This window comes from Miscanthus floridulus, chromosome 8 (assembly GCF_019320115.1).
Source record: "Miscanthus floridulus cultivar M001 chromosome 8, ASM1932011v1, whole genome shotgun sequence".
Classification (NCBI taxonomy): Eukaryota; Viridiplantae; Streptophyta; class Magnoliopsida; order Poales; family Poaceae; genus Miscanthus; species Miscanthus floridulus.
The window spans coordinates 1890135-1914802 of NC_089587.1; the positions used below are offsets into that span (position 1 = coordinate 1890135).

The window sequence follows — 24668 nt, forward strand, 5'->3', positions numbered from 1 at the left end:
CCCAACTGGGGGCATTGATTCGCAAATCGCCAAGCGATCCGGTATGGCTTGTCTACAGTTTAGCATAGTAGTAAGAACTGAAAGATGAAAGATGGAAGATGGAAAAAGGAAATCTAATTTCTTACCACCTGCTTGAAAGTAGCACAGGTGCTTACATAGAATGGTTAGTTAATGAACCAATGCGGCTATTAATAAAAATCAAATATAAGGACGCACGCTTAGTAATGCTTCCTACAAATACAATAAACCCACAAGCCAGATAGCCTTGCATATCCTTAGAGTCTTTTCTTTCCTCCTGTCGGGTAAGTCTTGCCGAGTACAATTGAGTACTCAGGGTTTTATTCCCTCTGTTATAGGTGACAGGTGGATGCTAAAGTTGACTCTTGTGTGTGGATTCCTCCTGGTGGGCTCAGAGGGGATTCTTTTACACTGCGATCATAGTTGTTATTTATAACTTTCATCAAATGCTTTTATAAATGAAAGTTCTATAATCTGTTATCATAGTTTATTTATCAAAGCTTCATCATGCCATGAATAGCTATTTATTTCCGCTGTAATCTTGATCACATGTTTATATTCCGCTGTTAACTAAAATTGTTCATAGCTCTGATAATATGATTCCATTCTGCTGTTATAACAATAAATATTATACTCTGATGTTGTATTAAAGTGATGTAAGAAATGGTTAAGAATGATGTAAGCTTTATTCTCTCATTTATGATCCTGATAGAAAAATGTGGATTTTTGGGTTCTCCCTCGGTGTGTGCCCGACGGAACTGAGTAATTTAGTGTTCTCCCCTGAGTGCTTAGTGTCTAATGGAAGACGAGCGCTCTCCTGAGAGGCATTAGATTAGGTGGTTCTACCACAAAGGAACAAGGCAAGGTTGGTGGCTCAAGGATTCACTTAAATTGAAGGCTTGGATTTTGGGGAGACCTATGCACCGGTGGCTAGGCTAGAATCAATTCGTATTCTACTTGCCTATGCCGCTCATCATGACTTCAAGCTATATCAAATGGACGTGAAGAGTGCATTTCTCAATGGCCCCCTATCCGAGTTGGTGTATGTAGAGCAACCACCGGGCTTTGAAGACCCCAAGTATCCAAACCACGTCTACAAGCTCGATAAGGCGCTCTATGGGCTCAAACAAGCCCCTAGAGCTTGGTATGATTGCTTGAAGGATTTCCTACTCAAACAAGGTTTTGAGATAGGAAAGGCCGATGCTACTTTGTTTACTCGCAAAGTTAATAATGATATCTTTGTTTGCCAAATATATGTCGATGACATAATATTTGGTAGTACTAATATGGCTTTTTGTGAGGAATTTAGTAGGATTGTGACAAATAGGTTCGAGATGTCCATGATGGGAGAGTTGAAGTTCTTCCTTGGATTTCAAATCAAGCAACTCAAGGATGGCACGTTCATAAGTCAAACCAAGTACACCAATGACATGTTGAAAAGTTTAACTTGGACAAGGCCAAGCCCATCAAGATACCCATGCCAACTAATGGACATCTTGATCTTGATCAAGGAGGAAAGGACGTCGATCAAATGGTATATCGCTCCATGATTGGATCCCTTCTTTACCTTTGTCCATCTAGGCCAGATATTATGCTTAGCGTATGCATGTGTGCAAGATTTCAAGCTAATCGGAAAGAATGTCATTTGATGGCCATTAAGAGAATTTTTCAGTATTTAGTGCACACTTCTAATCTTGGCTTGTGGTATCCTAAGGGCTTCACTTTTGAGTTACTTGGTTATTCCAATTTGGATTATACCGGTTGCAAAGTAATCCAAAAGAGTACTACCAGGACTTGCCAATTTATTGGTCGATCCTTAGTTTCTTGGAGCTCTAAGAAGCAAAACTCCGTTGCTTTGTCCACCGCCGAAGACGAGTATGTGGCAGCCGGTGCATGCTATGCCCAACTACTTTGGATGAAGCAAACTGTCAAGGACTTTGGATATGAGTTAACAAAGATTCCACTTTTGTGTGACAATGAGAGTGCCATTAAGTTGGCAAACAACCCTGTAAACCACTCTCGAACAAAGCATATAGACATCCAACATCACTTTTTGAGAGACCACGAAGCCAAAGGAGGTATCGCCATTCACCATATGAGCACCGAAAAGCAACTAGCCAATATCTTCACAAAGCCCCTAGATGAGTCAAGATTTTGTGCTTTGAGGAGTGAACTAAATATCATTGATTCTTGTAACATGGATTGATGTCTTGCACACACTTTGTTTGATCTAGTTAGGAGAAAAGAATTAAGAAAATATTGTGTGACACTTTCAAAATCTATTTTATAATTTTCATGAGTAACTGTTGCTGTGTGTTGATTGAATGAAATCTAGTCACTTGTGAAAATGTTAGTGTCCATCATAATTTTGCCCCACATGGTATAGTGAGTTCAGGTTGAGGTGTTTTTCAGTTTCCCTATGTCGGAAGTCTCGACATAGGTTGGAACTCCCGACGACCAGAAGTCACGGCTCGCGCCGGGACTCCTGACTACCGAAAATTCTGGCCCCAGCGACGGGAGTCCCGACGTAGATCTGGGTCATTAGTTTTGACTGCGCCGCATCATTTCACCTAGGCATTTATAACGGGCCTGGCCTGGCCCACGGTTATTTCCTCCCTCCCTTACCGCACTCCTATTGCCCTCGCCTCTCCTCGCGCCACCCTCGCTCCTCCTCGCGTCGTCGCATCGCGCCTCGCCTACGGCTCTGGCCTACCAGGAGCTTCGGCCCCCATCCCCTCTGGTTGCACCGCTGGGGGTCCTACCGGCACTTTTGACATCTCCACCCCTTTCCACCGCCCGTGCTTCGATCTTCTTCCTTGGTTCGGTGGTGGGGATTTCGTTCATGGTGGTGCTAGTGCTTGTCAATTCGTTCATGGACTACAAATTTCGTCTTTCTCTGTCCTCTTTCCTCGATTTAAGGTACTATCGTGGCGCCCTAACCCTAATGCAGTGTACCTTCCGATTTGCCTCCATTCTTTCTCCCTCTCTACTCCTCTATCCTCCTTGTATGAATATGTGTCGTGATTTGAAGCCCCAAGAATGGGATGATCACCATGTGCGTCGGAAGTCCAGGCGACTGTTGGTGGTTCTGACCGTCGGAACTCCCGATGTCGGCCAAAACTCTCGGCTGTTGGAACTCCTAGCAACGGTCGGGACTCCTGACCCAATGGTGAACACTCCATTCATATTTCTTCACTTCTTGATGTTCGTTCACTTTTCGTTGTCTTGTTTCTCAGTTCCCCTTCGTGTTTTCCGCAGTCATGGACGATGGCAGTCCATCGCATCACAAGGAGAAGAGGTCCAAGAAGAATCAAGACCGTGCCACTGTCCCCAAGCCATCTAGCCACACTAAAGCGGCATATCCCCGTGCTAGTGCTGGTGGTCCCTGTGCTACTGTTGGTGGTTCCCATGCTGCCCGTCGCCATGATAATCAAGGACCATTTGTTGCCGCTCCTCCTGCTCTGGCCTCTGTTGGGGATGTTCTGATTGTTGATGTAGAAGAAGCTCTTGTGCATGCTGGCCGCACCATTGCTACTCCACCTGTTCTCATCCTGACTCGAGGCCTGGGCTTCGTCACTGAGCTTGTTCCCTTCTTGGGTGTTTCACCAATCATGCGGGAGCCCGCCATGGCTCCTAATCCTACTGGTGGCTGGACTCCTCCTCTACCAGTTGACTACCATCACTGGGTTAGGGACATCAGGTCCATGAGGGGAAGAAACCTTTATGCTGAGGATGAGAAGGGTCTCTGCATTGAGTATCGCTTCTAGCACCTGTTCCATTATGACTTTTATGATTCTATCATCTATCTGAAGTTTTTGAAGAAGAGGGAGCCACCGGTCCTTCAGATGAAATGCATTGATGCCTACTCTCTTAGTTTGTCCAAGGAGCCCGAGCTGGAGCAGATGGTTCATGATATACGCTCAATGGGGTTGTCCTTGCTAGAATTTAGGAAGCATTGGAACAATGAGCTTATCTGTCAGTTTTATGCTTCCTATCACCATGAGAGAGACCCTACCGGTGCTATTGACTTTATCCATTGGACCACTAAAGGCAAGCACTATAAGGTGGATTTTATTACTTTCTCTCACCTTCTTGGTTTAAGTCAAGCCGACCGCACTGCACCTAAATTGACTAAGTATGAGGATGTGGCTTTGGAGGAGTATCAGCATATGTATCTTGATGGACATACAACTGATGGACAGAATGTGTTTTTGAAGCCCTACTACTATGTCCTCAATAACATTCTGTGATAGATCTTGTATCCAAAGTGAGGTGACTCCACCTTCCTTTGTGATGATTCTTAGAAGGTGCTTTAGTGATTTGGAGATGATTTTCAGAAATTTTCCATCAACCGATACATTTGGAACAAGATACATGATGCTACTAAGGATTCGGTGAAGCATCTTCCCTAAGCCCCCTACATCATGCATGTGATTGAGCAAGTGTTCGGCATCCAGTTCCCCATAGACACTCAACACAACCTCCTCAAGATCTCCAACAAGACATCTATCACAGCTACAAAAGAACTAAAGATGAAGGGTGATGTAGCCAAAGCCAAAGGGAAAGGTGCTTCGGGTTCTCGCTCTCATTGTGGTGCTTCACCACCTGCTGCTGCTGCTCGCTCTTCTAGTGCCGAGCCACTCTCTTCTTCCTCCTCTGGTAAGAAGCCCAACAAGTTCAAGTTCCTCATGACCTACATGTTTGGACAATGTTGTGCTAGTGCTCAACATGAGCATGATATGCAAGAGAGGCTATATCATTTGGAACAGTAGGTAGGTATTATGTCTTCTCCTCCACCGTCATTTGTGTCTCCATGTGATCCTTTGCCTCTCTATGATGAGGCTTGTGCGGCATATGAAGATGATGCGGCTTCTCGCCCTCATGGCAAGGGCAAGGCTACTGAAGAAGATGAGGAATACATGGAGGAGGATGCTGATGAAGACGATGATGGTGGTGATGATGGTGAACAAGATGATGATGATGACTATGATGAAGAGTAGTTTTTCTTCATGCAGCCTACCCCTTTTGGCACTTGTTGACAAACAGGGAGTGTTAGGCTTTGATCCATCTTGTAATAAGTTAGTTGGTCATTTAGTTTTGAGACTTTAAAACCTTTAGCTTGTATGAACTATGTCATGTGGTGGCTAGTATGTGATGGACAACTACATATATGTGTTTGTGATGCTTGATTGTAGGACAAGTAATGGTTATCTATCTACCTTATTAGCTTGTGCTTGTCTCTACTTGTGATGGTGGATGTATTTTGGATGGCCATGTGTTGCTTCAAGTTTTTACTTTGAAATCTTGGCCATCATATTCTATTTTTACTTGTTGTGTGAAATAACATGTCATATTGCATTTTTTCACGAATATATATTTGTTCACACACACTTGTTGCACCCCATGGATTGCAAAATTTAGGGGGAGCTTTTGTCTTGATGCATGCAAATCATGTATAGATGATTCTAATTGAAATTCAAATCCATGCATACATCAAGGGGGAGCTCTTCATAAATTTTGGGTTTCAAAGGCTTTAAATTCTTTCATTCTTATAAAAGCCTAAGTTGGTTGTCATCAATTACCAAAAAGGGGGAGATTGAAAGTGCATTTGCCCTCTATGTAGGTTTTGGTGTATTGATGACATCCAAATTAGGGACTAATGTGATCTTAATGAGATATGTCGTAGCTATTAGTCCCATGAAAGATTCAAAGAGTTGATAAAGATGAAATGGTATCCCTCAATTCTTGAAGTTGTAAAGGCGGACAAACTCAAAATGCTCTCCAAAGGTTTTATTTTTGTTTTTGAGTTTAGGATCCGCCGCACTATAAAGTGGGATGCAAACTTAGTTGGTCTGAGGAAGATAGAGTGCTCCAGCATAAAAATAAAATCAAAAGAGAGACACTCTAGCACTCCACGAGCACATAGAATATTTTTCTATGACTATCGGTGTCGGAAGTCCCGACGTAAGCCGAAACTCCCGACCATCGAAAGTCATGACTCATGCTGGAAGTCCTGATGCCCAGTCACTTGGCCTGCACGGTGACTATGGTCGTCGGAAGTCCCGACGTGAGTCGGAAGTCCCGACCCAAGTCGGAAGTCTCGACACCTATGGTTCTATTGGCCGGTTGTCTGCGCCCATCGGAAGTCCCGACGTTCGTCGGAACTTTCGACAGTCAGAAGTCTCGACCCATGTTGGGAGTCCCGACACCTAGGGCGTTGCTGGTTGGTTGGCTGTCTGCGCATGTCGGAAGTCCCAACATATGTCGGGAGTCCCGACCATTGAAAGTCCCGACGTTTATCGGGAGTTCTAACATTGACTTGCGCGTGCGGACTTCTGACCTTGTGTGAACAATGTTTTCTGTTAAGGTCGGAAGTCCCGAGATCTGTGTCAGAACTTCCGACGTAGATCTAAATGGTTAGATTTCTACTAAGAATATAAATAGCCCTCTCTTCACTTCTAACCATTATGGACTCATTCACAGCTCACCCAACTTCATCCTAACAGCTCTCAAGCAAGAAAGGCACCCCTCTCCTCCCCCTTTTGCTCCAATCTTTGATTCCCCTAGGGTTTTAAGTGAAAGGACAGTGAATTAAGTGAGAGAATCACTTTGGCAAACTTGAGCACTTGATTTCTTCGTCAAGCCGGTTGATTTTGTGTCTATTACTTTTGGGGCTTTGTCCCTAGCCGGCTAGGCATTGCCCAAGAGCTTCCATCTTGTGGAAGAGCCTTGGGAAGTTTGTATCACCCTTGATTTTTTAGTGGAAAGCTCAAGTGACCTTTGTGGTCGCTTTGAGAGAGGCAAGGAGGTGAAAGAGACTTCGACATTTGTGGTCACCTCAACAACGAGGATGTAGGAGCTCCTTTGTGGTGTTGTCGAACCTCCGGATAAATCCTTCTGTCCCGTGTACTTGCTGTTGTGATTGCTAGAGATTACTTGTATTTGTTTGTCTCTCTCTCTCCCGAACTTCATTTTAGCGTTTGGACTCGATCTAAGGTTTGGAGGCATTACGGCGTCAAGAGAGTGACCCAACATCTTCACCAAACCACGAGGAAGTGGGGTTGTAAGATTATTTATCCGCAAAGTTAAATTTGGCACTACTTTTGTAGTTCACATAGGAGTCGGGACTTCTGACGTTTGTGCCGGAAGTTCTGACGATGTTGGGAGTTCCAACTCAAACGCCGGGACTTTTGACATTGACTGACAAATTTGAACTTAGCATTTGCAGTTAATTTTTAGATACGCCTATTCACCCCCCTCTAGGCATTGTTAGATCCTTTCACCCTCGGTGTTACACCATAAATCTTTTGCTAAAACATGTCATGAGCATCATGGTTATGTGTTAATGCATGTGATATAGTATATTGATCAATTTCTGTCACTCAAAACGATCATTGGAAATGCGAAAACGAAAGCTACATTCAATGTCGCGTTATATCACTTAGGGTTTTAAACGAATTTTTATTGAACAAAAATGCTATAGAAAGCATAGATGAAACTTCAATAAAGTTTGTAGCACAAACTTTGTAGGTGACGATGAAATACCTGCGATCAAGAAATGAATTTCCTAGCTAGCATGGTTGGTAGCTGGGAAATCGAATTTGGTGCGAATCCGATCTAGACTTAACAAAATTCTCGAGTTGAAAGGAGTGTGACGATGCGATATTGGTGGATTAAATCTGGAAAACCTAGCCCAAGGCTTGTGCTATATTTTTGCTTAGTCATTAGCATCAAAGTCTATACTTCTTAATGGTAGCAAGGTTAGTTTGGTTAGGGCTTGGCTTGATCACTAATTAATTGCATTGGAAAGCTTAAAATAGTAACTTGACAGCCTAGCTATAGCTCCGGATGTCGGTCGGCACTGCTAGCTTGGTAGTCCCCTATCTCCCTCTCCACTACACCTTGGTTCGAGCGGGTAGGTCCTATTAGCAGCTTAACCAACCCTCTCTAGCTTCGTCGAGGTGGATGAGCTTTGGGCAGGCTAGTTAGGCCAGAATTGGTGCTTCAAAAACTGTGCACGCCCTCATGTCTTGGCCGCCTGTCTCCGGTGCATGGTCACCGTGTGCCCATGTTCACCGTGGCCGTCCCGGCCATGCCACAAGCACGTGGTTGCATGGTTAGGCCAGGGCCGTCCTCGGTCTAGCCACGGCTGGCCTGTGGCTTGGCCAGTCCTGACTGCTGTCGCATGGTGCCGCAGTTGCTCGTCGTCACATTGTACTACATCCCCGGTCGCGCTGCGCTCCGACCACCGCTGTTGTGCAGCCACTACTGCTGCTGATCCTTCATGGCTGCACGTGCATGGGCTTGCCCTACCTGCCATTGCCATCACATTCGCACGCGATGCGATGCTATGATGCTGCCTCTCCCTAGACCGGCGCTAGCCACTATGGCACACAGGGCCGAGCTGCCATCGGCTTGCTAATTATGGCAATGCGGCCAACCATCCCTGAGCGCATTTGGCTGATTCCCCAATGACCTATAGCACGTGCGTGCTTGAACTCTAAGTTGATAGCCACGTCCTGCCACGGCAACATTGAGCCAAGCCATGCCGGCCCTTCCCCTGTTTCCTCTGTCGCCATGGTCGCCGGACCCACGCCTTCAATTCGGCTTGGTGGAGTCACCTCAGTCCAATTAACTTTGCTCATGGCTCCGCTGTGTAGTCAGCTAGCCACCTAACCCCATCTTGTAGTGATCTTGTCGTGCCATGCTCCAATTTGGAGCTTCCTTCCCGCCAGGTCGATAAGACCGTATCAGCATGCGTCGGTGGAAGGCCCCCACTCCATAGTTGCTTGTGCTCGATCCATTGCACTGTCGCCTTGCCTCCACCTACTCATCACCTGGCGCACCCTTGCTAGGTTGCTATCACCTCCTAGCCACCCCTGACACAGTCTTGCCACCGTGGTGCACCACCGCACCGTCCGTGCGCACGCGGCCAACTTGGCTCAGGCCGCCTCCAGTTGAACCACCACCTTGTCTGGGTTCATGGTGAGTACCTTGCTCATGCGCTACCCCTACTGCTTTGGCGTCATTGTGGCTAACCGGAACGTCATAGTTTTGCTACAGGAGCTCCGCCGCCATGGTCCGGCTTTACTACGGCGTCCCAGCTCACGTTTTCATCGCCCAGCGTCTCGCGTTCGCGCCTAGGCAGGTACCGGCTCCTTAGATAGGGCGGGGAGGGTCCTAGGTGCCCGGCCGGGGCTATCGGTGCCACTGGCCGCCGCGCCGGCGTGCGCAGCCAGGTCAAGGACCTCCCCGATGTGATGACAGGTTGTTGCAGGGGCCATTTTGCGTAATCGCAGACTGATGGAATAGTGCGCTTAGTGCTCGTGCTATTATCAGGTAGGCCGAGGGTGTTTTCACAAAATGACTGGCGCACGTGGGTGTCCCCGTCGCGGGCCGCCGACACGTAGTTGGGCAGCGTCGCGTGGGCCGCGCTGGTGGGTCGCGTATGCGCGCGTGCTGTGTGGGAGTGGGCCACGCCGCTCGCTCGCGGGCCACGCGGTGGATTTCGGTTTTTCATTTTCCAGTAAAGTAGTAAAGGTTTATTCAATTTAGTTTTGAACTGAACTTTGAAAAATTATAGTAAATTCTATAGATGTCCAAAAATAGTGAAACAAAATTTGTTAGGTTTACAAAAATGCTATCTATCTGTTGGTGTAGTTAGTTTACAGTTATCTGTGATAATGAAAGATTCATTAATTCATATAGGAAAGCTTAGTATTATTTAGCTTAATATTTGTAGGATTTTTTGTGGCAAATTGCTGATAGCTTTAGCCATGAATTTTTTATAGTAGGTTCATTAGATTAGTATGTGCTCACTGTAATTTTTGTAGCCCTTGAGTAGACTGATATATAGGGTAGCTAATACTCATTGTTTTAGTATATATATAGTAAATCGGTATTAAGAGTAAGAATACCTTTAGTTGCTAAGATAGTACATGCCGTGTTTCATACTTGTTAGTGGTAACAATAGGTAATTTAGCACCTTAGTCGGTAGAACTAGCTTAGTAGCTTGATAGATGTGTTTGTATTTTAAGAGTTGCAATTGCCGTATTACTAAGTGTTGCATCATCATTTCATGCATGTAGATAACGAGTTGGTAGAGTTCGTTCCTACGGGTGAACAGGAGTTCGAGGAGATCATTAAGTAGTATGAGGAGGAGATTCTTATACAGGAGGGAGCTCCGGAGCCGTTCGTTGCTGACTCTATTGACACACCGCCTGCCCAAGGTAAGCCCCGGTGCATAACCCCTATTTTATGATCACTGAATATATATATATGATGTGCATTTAAGTTATAGATATTTTATGAAAACTACATGCATAAATATACATACCCATGAGTCCTACTAGTATAGGGCGAGTAGTTGCAATGCTCATGATATCGGTAGCGTGAGTAACCTGACGTTACTCGCAAATAGATGATAAATATGATCACACATGATAAAATGGTGGAAAGGAAAATGGTGATCGGGTAGGGATATGGTTTGGGTACTGGTGGGTATAAGGGGTTGTGTCCTGCGGCCAACAGGGCATAGCTCGGTTACACTTTTTCCCTATCTGTGTCAATTAAGGACCGGTCGTTGCATAAGTCTCGAGGCAAGTCACATATCTATTATCCCGAGCGCATACTTGTGTATGGGCGTAGGAAAGACTCGTTGCTCTCTTGTCGTGGATCTGGCTCTTTCTGGACCGACTAATTGGAGGCGGGGTGGTGGAGGTCCTTACACCGCACTGAGTCTGGGACTCAGGAGTGGGGGCTTGGAGTCCAAGTTTGGACGGGGACCTAGACACCCAGGACAGGAGGGTGATGGGTTAGTCCTGCTTGTGACTGGGGTACAAGCGGGGCGTGTGTTTTCGGAGTACCCAGCTGGGGGCATTGATTCGCGAATTGTCGGGTGATCCGGTATGGCTTGTTTTTTGGTCTAGCACCGTAGTAAGAACTGAAAGATGAAAGGTGATGAAATGGAACTGTTTGCTCAACTCTTGCTTGAAAGTAGAATAGGTGCCTACATAGAGTGGCTAGATAAAGAATTAATCATGACTGCTAATAATAAGATAAATAAGGATCCACTATTAGTATTGCTTTCTGCAAAAAAGGGAAACCAGCAAACCATAAAGCTTATCATATCCCTTGGAGTCGGGAAATTATTTCCACTAGTCGGATAAGTCTTGCGAGTACATTGTGTACTCAGGGTTTATTTACCCCTGTTGCAGGTACTACTTGAGGAGTAGCCGTTGTGTGAAGGATTCTTCTGGCGGGCATAGACGAATCTTTGCTTATTATCGATAGATGTTTAATTGATGTTTATTTTTATTCCGCTATTTAATATTCCGCACTCTGAAGTTGGTAATGTAATAATATAATTTTTAAGAACTCCGGATGTATGAAATGGACTAAGTATTGTAACTCGTTCTCATTATTGGATCCTTGGGGAAAAATGTGGATCATTCGGGCTTTCCCTCGGGGTGTGCTCGACGAAACACGCTCGATGTAGCTCGCTCTTGGGGCGCTTAGTGTCAGTGGAAGACAAGCGCCTCCGTCAGTGCGTTATTTCGGGCGGTTCTGCCACAGTAGTGGCCTTGTGAAAAGATGTGGTGATAGGAGTATATGGATGTGTCAAGGATATACATGAACCTATATGTGTTAGCTTTTTGTTTCTCAAGGGCCTATATGTAAAAAAAGAAATGTGAACTCAAGCAGCAATTGATCACCCGCGCTCAACTACGCCATCCAATTGCGGAATATAATCTCGTTCTCACCATCCAATTGCGGAATCTCGTTCTCACCATCCAATTTGAGATTTAAACTTCTTATAAAGATGATGAATAATTAAGTGGTTCTTGTATCTGATGGCAGTGTTTGATGGCTCTGCGTATGTAGGATCCGGAGTACTTGCTACTTTTGTGAACGTAAAAGAGTGATGTTGTAGCTAGTTATAATTTGTCGCCATGGACAGCGAGGGGTGGGCGGCTTGGGATGGATTCATCTATCTACAACTAAGGTCAATCGATGAATTAAGGTAGCCATTGACTGCATGCCAAGAATATATTATATAGTAGACATAGCTAAAAAAACAGGTTTCGAAATGTAGCCAAATTTGGAAAGGAAAAAAGAAAAGCAGCTTGGTAGTAGCATTTGCCTTTTAAGTAGTAGTTAATCACTGCCAGCAAAATGAGATGTGGCGGCAAAATTTAAATCTGTGTTCATATATATGTGACCGTTTATATATTTGCTAATAATCAGGAGATTGGTGTGAAAGGGTTTATAATAATACGCGTATATATAAGTTGTTGGACGTGGCACGACGCGATTGGCTGAGCCATGCATGGCGTCCGTTTGAAACCGCGCATGTCTCCCGCGCTGTCCATTCCTTATTTTGAATTGCTTACGAGCTGTCAGTATGCATGTAACGGCAGCGCGCGGCTTTGACAGTTGACCCAGCAGGGCAGGGTGAGAAAGAGGAACCGATCGATCGATGCATCATGTAACCAAATAAACTGCAGGCAGCTATGCCGGCCTCTGGTTCTACAAATACCCAGCCCGCACAGCGCTTCCCTTGCATCGAATCGACCGATCGATCGACGATTCGTAGCTAGGATTTCCATATAATCTCTGCTTGCAGCTAGGTGCTAGGTAGCAATGGCGGCAGCAGCAGGTGTCGTCACTGCTACTCTCACCGTCCGCGACATGCTCTACTTTTACTGCGACGCTCGCAGCGTGTACGAGCGGTTCATCGGCATGGGCAGCCACCCGGAGCAGGCACGGAACGCCGTGGCCCTCCTGCTGTGGCTGGACCAGGCTTTCCACCAGGCCATGCCCATCCGCCACCTGCCGACCCTGGACGCCACGGCCGTCAGCATGGTGGCCAGCGAGGCCAACCGCATCCTGGACTGCCTGCGCGGCCTGCAGCAGCAGAGCCACCACCCCGCCGTGCTCCCGCCCATCCCCTTCATCTCCGCGCTCTGCCAGTGCCACGACGGCGGCATCGACACTGCCTTCTTAGCCTTCAACCAGGACCTCGTCGTGCGCGGCGTCGCGGACATCCTCGACGGCGTCGGCGCCCTCATCTTCGACGACCGCCTCTACCGCATGCTGCGCCGCTACCAGACGGGGCTCGTCGGTCGCCTGTCGGAGCTCGAGGCGCCTTACACCTGCAGCCCCGTCACCGTGCCGGAGGACTGCCGTTCCATGTTCGTCACGTTCTCAAAGGGGCAGCCCGCCGTGGACCGTGAAGAGATATTCGACTACTTCAGACAGTAAGCTGAATTGCATGCGGTGTTTATATATATCTTTATTTATTTATCTCCTCGATCGATCGCCCACTCATGGAAATGCAAATGCTGAAATATATGCAGCAAGTGGGGCGACTGCATCGTCCGTGTTCTGATGGAGAAGACGACGAGGGGCACGCCGCCCATGTACGGCAGGATCATCTTCAAGAGCGAGGCATTCGTCAGCCTTGTGCTCAACGGCGAGCACACCGTCAAGATCACCATTGGCTACCGCCAGATCTGGCTCCGCAAGTACATCCCGCGCCCGCACACCATCAACAACCTGCAGTGACGATGCATATGATAGATTGATGGATCGATCATCGTTGAACCACCACCCGCACATGTTTTAAGTAGTGTACTAGCTAGCTACTAGTAGTAGCCATTCCTCTTGCATTCCTTTCCATAAACTCTATGTATGCACAACTTGAACTCTATGTAATGTAATATGCATGCAATTTTCGTTTTATTTGTTAAACAATTAAACGGAGATCGAACACCATGAGTCAAGATTATGTGAGGTTTACATGGGCAATAAGTGAATTTCTTAGACAACCTAACCTAACTGCAGAAAATGATTTGGTGAGGTGACATGTTCATGGAAATATATATATGGAGAATATAATTCCCAATACCCAAACAACTACCCGGCACAACATTTTTCCTTACAAGTAAAACACTTTTTTTATCACGGTGTACATTTTTCTTGACTAAGAAAATAATTGTTTCGTTCTATCGAAAAAAAGAATGTTCTAGAAAAAAAACAAAATGTTTGGGATTGGCGGCGTGGCTACCAGTCTACCACCTGTCGCATATGCAACGTATGATATTCATGTGGCCTAATTAATGTCCCTCCCTTCGTTTATCATCACCAACCCACCTTAGGCTTTGTTTACATGCCCATCTCAATCCATATGTGTTGGAATGGTTCATATGAATTGAGATGGATACATGGACATCCAAACAAGCCCTTAGATTGTCTCCAACAGCCCTGAGATGCATTTGTTGGTTTGGGTCACATAGAATAAAAAGAGTCACGCACCCAAACCATCCATTTTCCAACAGCGGACACAAAAGCAACCCCAAACAAGGAACAGCGAGCAGCAGCAGGCGGAGATCGCGTCAGCCCGGACCAGCAGCAGCTCGCGGCCGCCGGCGCCAGGGACTTCCTGCTCCTTCGGCTTCGAGCGCAGCCTCGCCATGGAGACGGCATCCATGGCGTCCCTGCATGCGCGACCGACGGCGGGACCTCCCGCGGCCGTGGCTCCCGTTCGACGGCGGTGGGGGGTGCGGGCTTCGAGCGTAGCCTTGCCATGGAGGCGGTGTCCCCACAGGCGCGACCGACGGCGGGACCTCCCGCGGCCACGGCTCCCGTTCGGCGGCGGTGGGGGCGCGTGTGGATCCGGGGGCCGCCTGTGTCTTCTCCGGTCGTACCGCGGCGATGAGCAGATCTCGCTCGGGCTCTGGTCGTCCCCTTCCCCCGTGGAGGTGGGCCTGGCGCCCTAGCGCATGCGTGGAGACGCAAAGAGACGAAGAAATGACGCTTATTTGGGTTGCGCGTCGCCCCCCACGCAAAAAGGGTCCTGTGTTTGTATTCTTTGTTGGAGCGTGTTTTTCATCCTAAAATACTATGCATTTTGGGTATGGGCTCACGTTATGCCTACGCTGTTGGAGACAGCCTTATGTGCTACTAATACAACCTATTGATAAAACTGCTATACATGTAACGACTGGTGGTGACAGTATAATAGGGGGTGAATTATTATGCTTCTAAAAAAATATTTGCTCTAAAACCAACACAAGATGGACCTATATCAATAATTTGTATCTAAATGTGCTATAGGTTTATCCGGTGTGCGTGTCCTACTTCTCAAAAAGCCTTGCAACTAATTCCAATCCTAGAAACAACACATGGCGATTCTAGGAAGGTAGTAACAATACAAGTAAGTACAAACAGAGTTCGAGAGAGTAGTACACATACGGGGAAGATAACACAAACATGATCGGCACAAGGGATATCTAAAATGCCAACCTCAGTCCACACTGGAGTAGTGAGTAGCGACCAAGGCTATCTCTCTCCTTTGACATGCCACTATCGCTCATGGCTCTTGATCGAGCTCCGCGCACAATCCAAAGGAGATGAGCTCAAGCTGAATGAACCACCCACACTCCATACATGAAGGCATATGCCACCACCAGCCTCCCATCCATATTGACATGTCATCATCGTCTTTACTTCATATCTTAAGCTGCAAAGTCAAGGCTCTCCATGTCCTCATACAAGCATCTTGCGTTGTCGTCGCTCCACACACCAAGCTAGAGGATCAAGCTTGAGCCTCTATAAGGTTTCAAGGTGTCAATGAGCCTCGAAGGGTCCAAGGTGCTTGCAACAGTACATGGTAGGGTCACTCCTTGATCCCTCCCTAGGTAGCAACACCTAACACTCACTCTCTAGTAAAAATGGCACTAATCATTCTCTACTCTTGTGTTAATTTTCTTGGAAGGTCATATAGCTCTTAGGTGGCTTGGATGTTTTCTCAAGTGTGTGGCTTGTTTCGAACTCTTGCAACCTTAAATGACCGAGTGGGGTGTATTTATAGAGATTTGTTACAGTGCTTGGGCGGTTCCTCCCCTAAAAACTTTTTCCGGTTGTGTGATGTAAAGAAAATTAATTATTTGTAATTATGGGTAACCTAGTCTTTTTACTGTCCTCCTCGCATCACATCAACTGGACGCCGCTACTGTTCGCATACATGGAGCACCTCGGCGACGGCCGCCTATCCTGGCTCACCGCCGGACGCCTGCAAGGGCTAGACGCGGGCCATCTGGATCGCCGTTTCTCGATGGCGGTGGCGGCCGTCCATCTCCCTCCCTGCCGGTGCTCCTCTTCCCTCTTCTTCCACAACCACGCCCATGCCAGCAGGACGCCGACCTCCGTGGTCGCCTCCTGTCCCAACAAGTGCTCTCCATCCATCTGAACCCCGGCAACGCGTTGGCCTCGCACACAGGGACGAGCGCCCACTGTCTCCTCCAATCCGAAGTTAGGCGTCGTTCTCTCGATTTTCCTTCTGTCCTCCAATCCTGCTAGCAGCAGCAACAGCAGGATTGCGTCACCCCAGATGGCAAGTTTTGTTAGTCTTCCTCCCATGCTTCACCTTTTCATTGCTGCTTGTGTTGGACAGAAGAGCACCTGGGCGATCATGAAGGTTCTGCTCTTGTAGCAGACAAGAAATTTTACTTATACTGAATGTCGTAAAGCTTTCATCAGTCTCTTGAAATTTCTGAATCCAGACGATGTTAATTATTTCCGTCCTAGACTTGAATCATTCATTTGTTACGAATAATCCAAGAATAAACACACACATTTGAGGTTGAGCATCTAATAAATACATTCCTCAAGATTTCAACAGGTCTATATTGATATCAGTTTAGGTTCAAAAGTAAATTGCATGTCATCAACAATCTATTGCGAAGATGATTGACACTATATATCGCTGTGGATGAGGCTTTGTTGAGGCAGGGTCCGGGATCTCGTTGCCAGTGACACCTTGGAGGGCAGCCTCTGCTAATCGCGGTGGTGCCGATCACCTGCAGCTGGCGAGGCAAGCCCTTGTAGGTGAGCACGGGTGAGATCGACCCTGCATGCAGCCGGAGGCAGTACCTCCCAAGCGGCTGTCGGTGCGCCCAGGCAGGCAGGCGGCGGCGGTTATCCCTGCAGCCTGCTGAGTTGCAGGCCCTTGCATGTGGACGCCGGCGAGCCCCGATTCCATCGTGAGGGAATTGACCGAGATAGCTCTGTATTTACATTGGGGAAGATAAGGGGCAGAAAGTACTATTCTACCCTTTAAATTTATTTTGAAAATTATTTTTGACCTATATATTTTTGGTTTCGGCCCACAACTTAAATTCCTCTGCATTGGTTCTTCTTATTTTATAGCCATCTGATCTATCCAGATGGATGGCTCTAGTTTTTTCCGAGCGCTGTAAAATTTCACGGATTTATAGCCTCAACACCTCAAACTATTGGGTGTTACAGCATCTTAATTTTTCTGCAGATACCAGACGATTTGGCGAGAACGAACACAATGTGCAACCTTGTCACTTTAAACCTTCTCTAGATCTTTGTAATGACGTATTGCCTAGAGTCTAGGACCTTATTGTGACCAGACCATCCAGCATGTACAAAGCATCCGGCCCTTTGCACTAACTTGCAACTTCACCATCCTTTTGCTCCCCAGTGAAGCCTTTCACATGTACACCTTGACCATAGAACTATGTGCCATGTATAATATTCATGCAGTTCAACTTAGAAACACCCCGACGTACACAAGATCACCCAACGTGTACAAAGTCATTGTAACATGTATATAACACCTTTTTTTATTGCTATGCAAATGGCTGTAAAAATACCAAGATTTTGAAATGTTTTGCTTGGTGCTTGAATTCATGTAGCAATAGGCCAAATTTAAGTCAAACTCTTGCCTCTCACCTCAAATTCAAGTTTAAATAGTGAACCTCATTCAGAACTTGGGCATGCATAATTTTGGTAATATATTTGGCAATATTTTGGACCTATTTGGCATGGCTCCAGCTCCGACTCCGAAGAGCACCTTCTGCAGAGGAACCGTACAAAACACATTTTGATGAGCCGTTTTTTATAACAATAGAGGGGCCGGAGCTATTTCAAAGAAACCGAAGGCACAAAAAATGGCTCCTCCGTGCCCCGGTTCCTCAGGAGGAGCATTTGAGGAGGAGCCAACGGACCCTCTTTCGAGCTTGGGCCAAACCGTTAGAATGGGCCAAGCCTGTTTGGGTCCACCGCATCAACGTCCCTTCTTCCCCACTGGCCAATCCACCTCGCTGCAGTGTCTCTGTCCGACAACCGGCTGCAGTCTGTACGACAACCGGCTGCCCACCGATGCAGGTTCAATAGAAGACAATCAAAAGGAAAATCAGATGGAGATATAGATTCTCCAGACTATTGGTTCCTTCTCTTATATTCATTTTCCTCTCTACTTCCTAGAAAAAAGAATCTTGCAACGAGAAACATATTGACAACATCAAAACAGCAAAAAAATGACAGCAGAAGATCCACCTGATCTTTTGTGTGACAATTCACAAATAAAGTCTTGTTATATATATGCATGATACAGCCTCAAATCCTTGCTACAAACTTATTTGTGTTGATCCATTAACATGCAAGCATTGACATCACACAAATTTATTATACATCAACTTGACTAATTTGTTGGGCAAATTTTTTGTCTTGTATGGCTCAGAGCACTTGAGTAATGGGGTGGTTCGGTTACTGTATAAATATATGTAGGAGTAACTAAATTTGGATTGCAGGAACAGCTGTATCATGTGCGCTCATGTGTAGTTCTGGATTATCTTTGACAGAGATGAGTATGTCCCCACACACGCGCAGCAAACCCCGACCACGATGATGAACGAGCACGCTGCTACCTGTGAATCCAAATAGATCCCATTAGTTGCATTAGCATGCATTTTCTTTTTCTCGACACAATGTAAGGGACTCAGATTACAGAGGCTTAGTTCTACCATGTTTCAAAGCAAATCATATTCATCTTTTCTTCATCATCTTTATGCTATTTGCCCATTTCACTTAGGATACAGACATTTCTGCCCATTTGTTCATGAAACAATACAAAGCTAGTAAATATTATTTACATATATTCATACCTGGTGCCAGCTCACTTTTCTCCTCAGGATTGCTAAAAAGCACGCACAAGGTAGAATATAGGTCTACAATGAAAACATGCTTTAGCCTCACAGATTGATATAAGGATTGAACGTCTGATGAGGTGAACACAGATCCTTACCACAAGCATCGTGAGTAAAGAACCAACCAAGGCCATCACAAGTCCTGTCAAAGCTCAAAAATAGATTGGTGGATCGTGTCATGATTGGGCCTTATGATACTAGTACCAAATATGCTCATGAACTTACCAAAGAAGGGTACAGATAGAGCAATGAGGAGGGTTGACACCACCAAGGCTGATCTAAGCATGACTATGTTTGAGTACTTCTGTTGATTTGGTGGCAGCAACTCCTCCAAACTCATAGCCAGTGGGGTTATGGTTAATGCATATGTGATTATTCGTTAAGGACATAGCAAGTTTGAGAATGTCAAAGTATCATAAAAATAAAGAATTATCTAGCCAAATATAGCTTCATAAAAGAATGCTCTGAAATCTATTGAGCAAATAGCTACAGAAACACACTTCCTCTGCTCCATTTTGAGACTAGACCACTTTCAAGAATAATAATGGCACCCGTTCAAAAAAACAGAGAATATTAGCACACCAAGGATATTTGGTTATTGGATTTGCCACCTGCAATAAAAAATGACAGGTGATATTATTGATGGGGTTCAGCATGAATGAATCAAAATACTGTAGATGAGAACTGCTCATCAGATAAAAGGACCTAACATCCTCGCCAAAAAATAAGAGAAAAGATCCTAATAAGACTGGTGTAGGCAAATTTTATTGTGGCATAAAAGAGAAAAACACACACCCTACACCATATGATTATCCCATGCACTAAACAAACCAAAAGTTCAGGCCTCTTGACTTCTTTAGAAATGGAATTTCAAATGGTTTAGGAAGCAACAATTACCGTGGTCCAAACTGCAATCTTTGAAACCACTAAATTCTCTGGTAAGTTCAGTGTGAACTGAGACTGTGTGGCTTCACCAAACATTTTGTATCCCATCACCGCTGCACCAGCAAATAAAATGGTAGACAGCCCAATGCTGACAAGAAAAAACAAATTTGAGTGCTGCATTTCAGGGGAAAAAAGAATATGGAATGTGGATAAGCTAATTACCAAGTAAAAAGGATTGAAGGGAACTGATTACGATTCTTCAGAGAAGAGTAGATGTTTGGAAACACCCCATGCCCTGAGTAGCAATAACCATACAATCCAATTGCAATAGGGATTCCAGGGAGGTTCAGTGCAGTTCCTTTGTTCTCAAAGCCAACATTATCAACAACACCTACCCAGAATAGGCAGAAGACTCCAAGGATTGATGCAATGACACCTCCAGCTACAAACACATCAACTTAGTGAGAAACTATGAGTGGTACACCAAGAGGGAAGAGCGTACGTCTGAACTAAACGCAGAGAATACACACTGACTGTGTGGCAAAGCATTGTCAAAACAAAATGCAAAGCAACAGGTGAATGGAGACCTGAAAGGTAGCTCAGGCAGCTAAGGTCACGGAGCCAAGTGGTCGGCATGACTATGATGGTAGTCAAGATTGCGAAAAGTACATGGGAGTTCACTGTGAAGCTCCCAATGGTCAGGTGTGCATTGGGGAATAATTTTGATAAATTGTCACCTTCCAATATCAGATACTCGATGCAACAGGCCTGCACAGCAGATTAGGTCTGTTACTCTTCAGAAAGAAAGAAAGAATGCTATTTTTAGTTTTATTAACCTCATAAGACCCTAAACCTGCTCTGTGTATTCTATTTTTCTGATGAAAGAATGACAGGTTTCAGGCGTGTGAAGTCCATTGCGCCCTTCAGACACTGGCCCCAACTTATGTCACTTCTACTCTGCATGGTCTTACAATTGTCTAGGAGGTTGATATTATTTTGGTTCTTGTCTAACCCTAGCAATTTGAACTTGAATTATCACGGCATAAATTATTTTGGTTGTCTTACAATTATTTTGGTTCCAACTTGAATTATCCCAACTTATGATTAGCATGCTTGTGAGTTGTGACTAATGATCTCATCCTCATGTTGAACTAGAGCTGATGTTATTGTTTTCTTGTGAAGCGACTTCTTTCTTTCTTTGACTGAAAAATAGCATTATAGTTGAGCTCGTTGTGTAGTTACCATAGTGTTGATAGCTATGATTTTTCTTCCTTCTGTTTATGTATAGGATATGCAAGTTGTTGGTGCAAATCGTTTTGTTTCACTACTTGGAACACCTAATTCTGATTGAGATAGATGGTTAGCAATCAACACTTACATATAGTTCCACATACAGGATTATCTGCAACAGGGAAACCACAAACAAGGAAAAAGGTAAGTTAGCACAAAAGCACTCCTCCATTCACATCATATTGAAAATGTGCAAACATTGAATCACAGTCATTATTTATAAGATTACATACCGAGATGGCAATACGACCGGTGGTTCCGAAGGCGGCATGGCCAATATCTGGGTATGTCTCAAGGCCCTCCTTGCTGTCCAGGCAACGGCGCAGGAGCACACCAGTATACCATGCTAGAATTGCAAATAAACAGAGTATCACCAGTCCAAGCCAGCCCCCTTGTTTGATGGCATAAGGCGTTGATAGGATTCCCACACCACATAGAACATTTATTCCTGCATAAAAGCATAGTACAAGCTCAATGGGGAAACAAGAAAGTTCTCATTAAAAGTTGCAGGACTTATCTATGGTGCAAAATCTATTACATCATTCAGGTTAAATTTACATTTATTACCAAATTTCAAATAACACAAAGCCTTCGTGTCCCAAGCAAGTTGGGGTATGCTCGAGCTGAAACCCAACATGAGCCATCACTAGAAAGAAACAACTAAATAAAATATAGTATATAAAATGTAAAATGACATTATTGATAAAAAGCCATCCAAAGTATAAAGCTAGACCTTCCAAATAAAAGTTAAGCTGCTTATGACATTTTTTATCTATAACTTTAATAAATTATACATACCAAAACTTCAAAATAGTGACTCCACAGGTATAAGGGATAAGAACTATGGTGATAGATCAATGACCTACAAATTTTTATTAGAGATAATTACATGGTTGCCCACGCTTTGAGGCCCAACTATGAGTTTGTCCTATTTTTTCACTTTGCAGTTTGCACCATTGCCTCTAGTCATTTGGAAACAGAAGGGGCAAGGGTGCAAGTTGAAAAAAGGAAGGCAAACTCATAACTAGGCCCCAAGATAATATCAGGTTTGTCCTTGAGCAAAAGTACAGCTTGCAGATCTATTTTGTGGGACCACTGCCACACATAGCTGTGCTGACTGATCAAGCATGCAAAGTCACTTTCATATGCAGAACAAGGGGAAAAGAAGTAGAATGTTGAATTGGTGCAATAACCAGGAGAACAGAGTGTGCTGAAGAAAACATAATTGGCAATTATCTTTTTTTTTCCTTTTTGAGGGGAAATAATTGGCAACTCTGGATGTTTTCTACTTATTAAAACCATGAACCACTTAGCTAAGTAAAGCTGATGCAAACATTCTCTGAAGTAAGCAATGGTTTGGTTCATGCATCAATGCTTAAGCCAGCATTCAACAATGGCACATGTCACAAGAATAATTCAATGATATCGATGATTGAGGGCCCTATCTATCATGCTGAGTTGAGAAGGCAAGAAAATAGCTTGAGGAGAGGCAGACATGTATGCAGCCAAACATGTATCACAAACATCAGAAATCAGTTGTAGGTGCTTACCGTTCACAACCGCCTGGGTGTAAGAGCATTTATGATAGGGAGAGACCTCATGAGCAACTGGCACTGGCTTTTGATCCTCAGGAATCTGTTGCAAAGACGGTTTTCTCGAAGGCAGAAGGTACTGTGAACTCTTTCTTTCTTCATGCTGCTGCTGCTGAAGGTCATCACTTGTAGTGGGGTGAAGAAGTGGCTTAACAAGATTAGAGATGATTTCAGGGGTTTTACCCCGAAAAGAATTGGTGATGAAAGAGTTGGATAATCTGCTTAGAGTTGGGGTCCCCAAGAAGCTCAGATTTGGTGACTGCACGCTACTAAGAATGTTGATGGATTGCCTGTACAGTAAAAGGAGGGAGAGAAATATATGTGATTGATGTGAGTTAAAGAGAGCTCTAAAGAAAATCATGTAACTACTACTTCGGTCATTCTTGTGATGGATCTTGTAAAAAAAATGGATCACTGATAGAGAAGCAGATAATAGACGCAAACGAAATGTTGCCGTGCATGTTGGTGATCCAGTATGCATGTATGAGCAATCGATATATACGGAAGTTCAGTTCATCTGGATCTCTAATCTGTGGAGTAAACTCGTCCTGCTCTGCCCATGCCTTATCATTGCCATGGGTGACAGAAACTACAAACTACTGTGATAGATTTTCTTTTGGTACCATGATAACACAAAAGAGGCCAACTATTTTATTTTGTATAAGAATCTGATTGTGCCAGCGTGTTCAAGAAAAAAAAAGAATCTGATTCTGCTGGTGGAACACTTATTATCTTCTAGTTTCAGAATTCCGTTTTCTATTTAAATTTTAGAAAACGAACAAAACTATGTACAGTTTTGGAAAAGGTCATGAGGACAGAATGCTTTGAAAATGAAGATGTAACAGGTGTCTGCATGTGTTGTGCTGAGGTGGATTATCTATTCTGGCTACTATGACAGTGGACTGAGCTGATACCTGGTGAGGGCTCAATGGATCGGATACGAAAACGAAATGAAATTCAGTGTTGCTGTATCCGGATATGGTGGTGGGTCAAATAAACGGAAAGCAGAATGGAACTTAGCAGGTGAGTCAAATAAATGGAAATGCCTACTACATAAGCAGGGGAAAAGGGAAATGATGGATCATGGGTGCAGGATATGCAGAACAGAGATGGTATTAGCCTTATCAGTGGATATGTGGATTGCAGTGCTACTAATTAAGTAGGAGTATTCTAGGTATGAATAAGTCCAACTTTTTGTTTAAGTTTGACCAAATTTTTTTTTTTAAAAAGATCAATATTTCCGGTTAAATTTACTATGAAAATAAATTATATAATCAATCAGATAATATGTATTCGGTATCATAAATGTTTGTAGTTTTATATATATATATTTGATTAAAGTTAAATTGTTTGACTCAAGAATTACATTCTTTTGGACGGAAGGAGTATGTATAAAATGTAATGGCAAATGGCAAGAGATTGACCTGTAGCTCTGTGGCCATTGCTGGGTGTAGGAGGAGGCGGTGGCCGGACCGCGCGGGGTGGCGCAGGACGACGAGGAGGAGCCGGAATCGGTGTCGGAGCCTGAGCCGGAGCGCTCCTCGTCCTCGTGGCGGTGACGTCTTCTGCTGCGGGCGGCGGCGGCGGCGGGTGGCTGGGTTTGGGGACGGTCGTCGTCGTCGTCGCTCTCGATGATGAGGCTGCGCTCAGACACGGAGCTCCTCATCTTGGGGCCTCAATCTGTCTACTCCACTCCACGGCTGCTCTCTGCTTCCCCTTGCTCTCTCTCCCCTCAGGCCTCAGTCCCTCTCTCCCTCCGGACCTGATGAAAAGGAGCCTGCTTCTGCGTGGGCAACACCACTCGTCCACTCCACGCCAGCAGTCCAGCAGTCCAACTCCCAGCTCCAACCTCCAAGCTCCGAGC

The 24668-nt window shown here is 45.0% G+C and overlaps 1 protein-coding gene across 1 annotated transcript; it reads right to left on the bottom strand.

The window, feature by feature from the left end:
- Window positions 1-18369: 18369 nt before the first annotated feature.
- On the bottom strand, window positions 18370-24668 carry LOC136470862 (amino acid transporter AVT1B-like). Its single transcript, XM_066468593.1, has 12 exons — window positions 24229-24668; window positions 22763-23094; window positions 21446-21660; window positions 21301-21324; window positions 20510-20690; window positions 20145-20364; window positions 19935-20070; window positions 19625-19648; window positions 19263-19401; window positions 19136-19179; window positions 18996-19058; window positions 18370-18758 (listed from the first exon to the last, which is right to left on the bottom strand). Exons 1-12 carry the CDS (start codon window positions 24468-24470, stop codon window positions 18663-18665), a joined length of 1716 nt encoding a protein of 571 aa, XP_066324690.1. The 5' UTR covers window positions 24471-24668; the 3' UTR covers window positions 18370-18662.